Source organism: Cibotium barometz, chromosome 65 (genome assembly GCF_041138505.1).
Source record: "Cibotium barometz isolate CiBa-2024 chromosome 65, ASM4113850v1, whole genome shotgun sequence".
Taxonomy (NCBI): domain Eukaryota; kingdom Viridiplantae; phylum Streptophyta; class Polypodiopsida; order Cyatheales; family Cibotiaceae; genus Cibotium; species Cibotium barometz.
The window spans coordinates 31,548,908-31,553,569 of record NC_141110.1 but is presented as its reverse complement, the minus strand read 5'-3'; the positions used below and the strand labels follow the sequence as shown (position 1 = coordinate 31,553,569).

General features: G+C 44.5%; 1 protein-coding gene across 1 annotated transcript; it reads right to left on the bottom strand.

Moving 5' to 3' along the window:
* Positions 1–2,544: 2,544 nt before the first annotated feature.
* On the bottom strand, positions 2,545–4,404 carry LOC147603185 (protein BIIDXI-like). Its single transcript, XM_086797059.1, has 3 exons — positions 4,159–4,404; positions 3,528–4,058; positions 2,545–3,216 (listed from the first exon to the last, which is right to left on the bottom strand). The coding sequence occupies exons 1-3, from the start codon at positions 4,244–4,246 to the stop codon at positions 2,600–2,602; spliced, it is 1,236 nt and encodes a 411-aa protein (XP_086653185.1). The 5' UTR covers positions 4,247–4,404; the 3' UTR covers positions 2,545–2,599.
* Between the last annotated feature and the right edge of the window lie 258 nt (positions 4,405–4,662).

Sequence of the window (4,662 nt, the reverse complement as noted above, 5' to 3'; positions counted from 1 at the left end):
GCCATATAATTGTACCTCTCCATCCTTTTTAGTCTTTATATATAAAGGAACCCTTCAGTCATCGCTGGTGTACAAAAAGAGGCGATCACACTTTTCACCATTATGCTTCGAGCAATTGATTCTTATGCATGTATTTGGTTTGGGTTATATATATAGGCAATGTCAATCGACCCATCTCAGGACCTAGATATCGCTAATCTCCTCTATATCATGAACCAATGTTATGGGTAGCAGGCATGGTCCAATTCTCACGAACACAAATATGTTTTAATATCCCTTTACACAGAGTTTATCCTTTATGCATTTTGTAAGAATCAATTTTACTATTTTTCTTTACTTAATCTAATATAGTTTTAAACTATATTGTTTCCTTTAGCTAATTGTATCTTTTTTAATTATTTTTTAACAGAGGAATGTTGTTGGGCATGGCCCAACAAAAGAAGAGTGCGATTATGGGTATAGAGCTCCCCGTCTGCAATTGTGGGCTTTGATGCATACACAAGGTGTCAAGTCCATTTTAGGGACTCAAGCTGACAAGGTAAGTAGCGCATGAGCCCTTCTCTTATCTATATGTTGTCTTTTGTTCTTTTATAGTTACCTTAGTCTTGTTTGCATGTATTTAGGATAAAGAGGAGATCCGAACTATGAATGTGAAGTGGGTTAAGCAAGTGAACCTGAAGATGAAGTGGGTTAAGCAAGTGAACATGAAGATGAAGATGAAGAGGAGCCGGAGGAACCAATGAAGATTCTGATTAACCATACCTTCATTGCTTTTTTTTGTATATGACCAAAGGCCTTACCATTTGAGTAATATAATATATATATATGTTCACTTGCATTCTTTCCAATTTGAATTTCTTTTCAAGTTTCTGTATGTATAAAAAAAGAGATGGAATAGACTGGGTACGCAATATTAATGCGATCGTTGCTCATCAGCAAAAATAGCAATGAAATTTCATTGTTGAGCAAGGAAATATCATTGCTGTGCAACGAAATGAAAACAACAGTGTTTCGTTGCGCATAGCAACGAAATTAATTTCGCTTTGCGGAGCATCGATCCCATTGCAGCGAAAATAGCAATGTGTCTAGTAGAGCGAAATAGGCTCGACATCTCCTTATCCTTGTAGTTATAAAAGCACTGCTATTTTTGTTTGCTAGGCGCCCTGATTATGTTGTAGTGTAATCACCTTTGACGAGCTTCCATCTTTTGTACCTGAATCGCATACAAGTACCTACTCATCCAAACAAGTGAAATAAGTAAAAAATCACTTATTGTATGCACATAAAATTTACACTTCTATCCAAACAGAGAAAGAAAAAATGGGTTCAAATTTTCCCACTGGCTGCAAATAGATGTGCACGTAGCCATTCATACTTATTTTACCAAAGGCAAAAGAGGCATCTTGGTTACTACTGATTCATTCTATCCAAACAAGAAAAGAAATAACGCGAGTTTGAATTTGCCCACCAGCCCGCAAAGGAGATGTGCATATAGTCATCCATCCCTCTTCTGCTAAAAAGGCAAAAGAGGCATCTTGGTTACCTACGGATTCGTTCTATCCAAACAAGAAAAGAAACAGCTTGGGTTTGAATCCCATTGGCCGCAAAGAGTGGCATCTTGGTTACTTGGTTACTATGGATTCATATCCAAACCGGGAAAGAAACGGCCTGGGTTTGAATCCCATTGGCTGCAAAGAGATGTGTGTTACTACAGATTCGTTCTAACGAATTCGTTCTATCCAAACTGGAAAAGAAACAGGTCGGGTTTGAAACGCATTGGCCGCAAAGAGTGACATCTTGGTTACTATGGATTCGTTCTATCTAAATCGGGAAAGAAACAGCCCAGGTTTGAACCCCCTTGGCCGCAAAGAGATGTGCTCGTAGTACGGATTCATTCCTTCCAAAGTTCTATGAAGGCCAAATAGGAAGGAGAAGGAAGGTGACTAAGTAGATTCGTTGGCCGAAACCCTAACCTAAGGGAAACCCTAATCACTAGTCGCAATCATCGTCGTTCCCCTCATGTGCCTTAAGCCTTCACGTGTCACAATTTTATTCCTCTTTGTATTTGCGTAATTAAAATCTCAAAATTTAATTTAAATTAATCAATCTTCGTTTTCAACCTTTCAACCTTAGACTTCCATTGATTAGCTGCATTCATGTAGCTAATTATTGCACACTAGAAAAAAAGTCTCAATATGCACACGAGACTCTGCATATAGTTATTCAGCCCTGTTCTGCTAAAGGCAAAAGAGGCATCTTAGTTACTATGGATTCATTCTATCCAAACCGGAAAAAAAACAGCCCGGGTTTGAATCCCATTGGCCGCAAAAAGTGGCATCTTGGTTACTTGGTTACTACTGATTCCTTCTATCCAAACCGGGAAAGAAACAGCCCGGGTTTGAATTCCCTTGGCCGCGAAGAGATGTGCTCGAAACAAAAAAAAAAAAGAATTAAAATTTACAAAAAAGAATTAAAATTTACAGGTGGGTTAAGACAGTATCTAAAAGCATCGGATGTGGCATTCAATTACATCTTCGCGATTGGTAACTTAAAGAAGAGGATGTGCGTGCGTATATTGAATTATGTCAAAGGGTTTTCCTCACAATATGGAGGCCACAAAAACATTTGCAGCAAGACTGAAGATCAAGAGGAGGAAGGCACTATTGACAGAGAGGTGGTATAGGCTCCTAGAAAAAGAAGAAGAAGAAGAAGCAAGAGCAAGCACCACATTGTCAATGACAGGGCCACAAAAGAGGAAGTCCGTCTCCTCATTGCGCAGGAGGTTCACAAAGGAGATGTTGGTTGTGTCAGAGACTGCCCTGAACTTCATAATGTAGTTCTCGTAGCTCCCTGAGCCCATTGAGTTGTGGGTGGAATTGGTTGTGCCATCCCCTGCTGTGACTTGCACACTCATGTTTCCCTGGCAAAGATCCTTGCCATCCCCCATCGCAAAGCTCAATGCATACTCTGCCCCATTGGAAGAGCTCACCACCTGCTGCAGGCTGGCACTAGGCCCTCCTACCAGCTCAACCGCTGCAGCGCCCCCTGGAACAAAGTAGTGGCCGGAATCAATGTACCTCACCGTCGACAACCCAACCATCCACCCAGGAAGTGGTGAGGTGCTCATGTTTGTGATGCCCTGCAGTAGCACCCCATAGGAAGAGTTGGGAAGCAAGTAAGGTCCCTCCTCGAAGCCTCCATTCATCAGCAAGTTTTCTGCAGCATCACACTAACTCCTCATTGCGGGTACAACCAACCAAAGAGCCACTTTGAGAGAAAGAGAATGCAACACCCACAAAAGATGTGCATGAAAGCATTGAGCACTTGTACAAAGTAAGGCATATCAACACGACTTGGAAGTTAGCTGCATGATGGCAGCAGGAAGCTGAAAATTACTATATGCCAAAGATTACATGTAAGCTTGCCTAAGCTGGGCTTCCCCCGTTGCTCCGATTCGGGGGATCGATGCATGCTCATGCAAAAGCGTACTTCCAGGAAATGTAGTAATGCTTGATGAAAACACATACCGGAGGAGCTGACTGTTGTTGTGGTAAGTTTCTTCAAGACGACTGTATCGACGACAGGGCCACAGGTGATGTTGGGGTCTTGCTGCTGCGGTGCCAATTCTTGGCTGAGCTGGTTGCTGAGGGTGAGGTTTGTCTGGCTAGACACTGGGATGAAGCCCCAAGCGTGGGTCTCCCAGGTGACGTTGCTGTATTCCTGGTGGAGCATGAAGGAGGAAGCGGAGGCCGAGGCGGGGTCGGCCACCCTGAGGAGGTCAATGGAGGAACAACTCTGTCCGGCGGACGCGAGCGTGAAAGTAAGGGAGTAGGCGGCGCCTGGCTGAGCGGCGAAGGCTTGGCTGATGCGCCCGTTTCTGCCTAGCTGGACTGCCCGCCCGTTGTCTGGAAGAGAGATATTGCCGCCCGCCTGGATGTATTGCACGGTGCCGCGTATTTGCCATCCCGGCAGCATCTCCACCTCCACCTCCTGCATGGTGTCGTTGAGAGGCGGGCCTTGAGAGAAATCCCCATTGTGCAAAGCTACCAAGGAGTCATCTTCATTCGCAAACACAAAGAGAAGAACGAAGAGGTCTCGTCAGATCGCAGGGGCAAAGCCTTTCATGACGACAAATGCAGTGGAGAAGAAGACCCCTACCTGGAACTGCGAAATGCAGAAGAAGCTGAGAAATGCCGAAGAAGCTGAGAGTGAGCTGGCGGTGCAGGCGGGGCTTAAGAGGAGGCATGCTCGTCCCGACCAGAGTGTGCGCTTGTGTGTGTGTGTGTGTGTCTTCACGATGCCAAGAATCGTGTGCCTTATTATTCAGCAGGACGTCCCCACCAACGTGGATGGTTGGCGCCGGCGTCGCGGACGGAAGACGGGCCACGCGGGTTCTAACGTTTTGTGATTGTACAGAGCGGACCACTCACGCGGGTTTCTAGCATTTTGACTGTGGTGTGGTTCCTTGAGAATGTCGTGGAGGTAGGCAGTATACACTGTCACACTTCCAAGGGAAAAGTAGAGAAAAAAAGAAAGACGATTTGTTTTGGGGTTTTGAGAGAGGGGACTCAGGGAGTGATTTCTTCTACACGGGAGGGAAAATGCTTGTGGTCCTTGCGAAAATCAAGTGAGGTTAATAGGTTTGGGTATTTAACTTAGTAA

Excerpts from the sequence above, each read along its gene's own strand:
- LOC147603185 (XM_086797059.1), bottom strand. The coding sequence starts at position 4,246 with ATGCCTCCTCTTAAGCCCCGCCTGCACCGCCAGCTCACTCTCAGCTTC. Across the intron at positions 4,059-4,158 it reads TCTGCATTTCGCAGTTCCAG|ATGACTCCTTGGTAGCTTTG; the intron begins GTAGGGGTCTTC and ends TTGCGAATGAAG. Across the intron at positions 3,217-3,527 it reads AACAACAGTCAGCTCCTCCG|AAAACTTGCTGATGAATGGA; the intron begins GTATGTGTTTTC and ends GTGATGCTGCAG.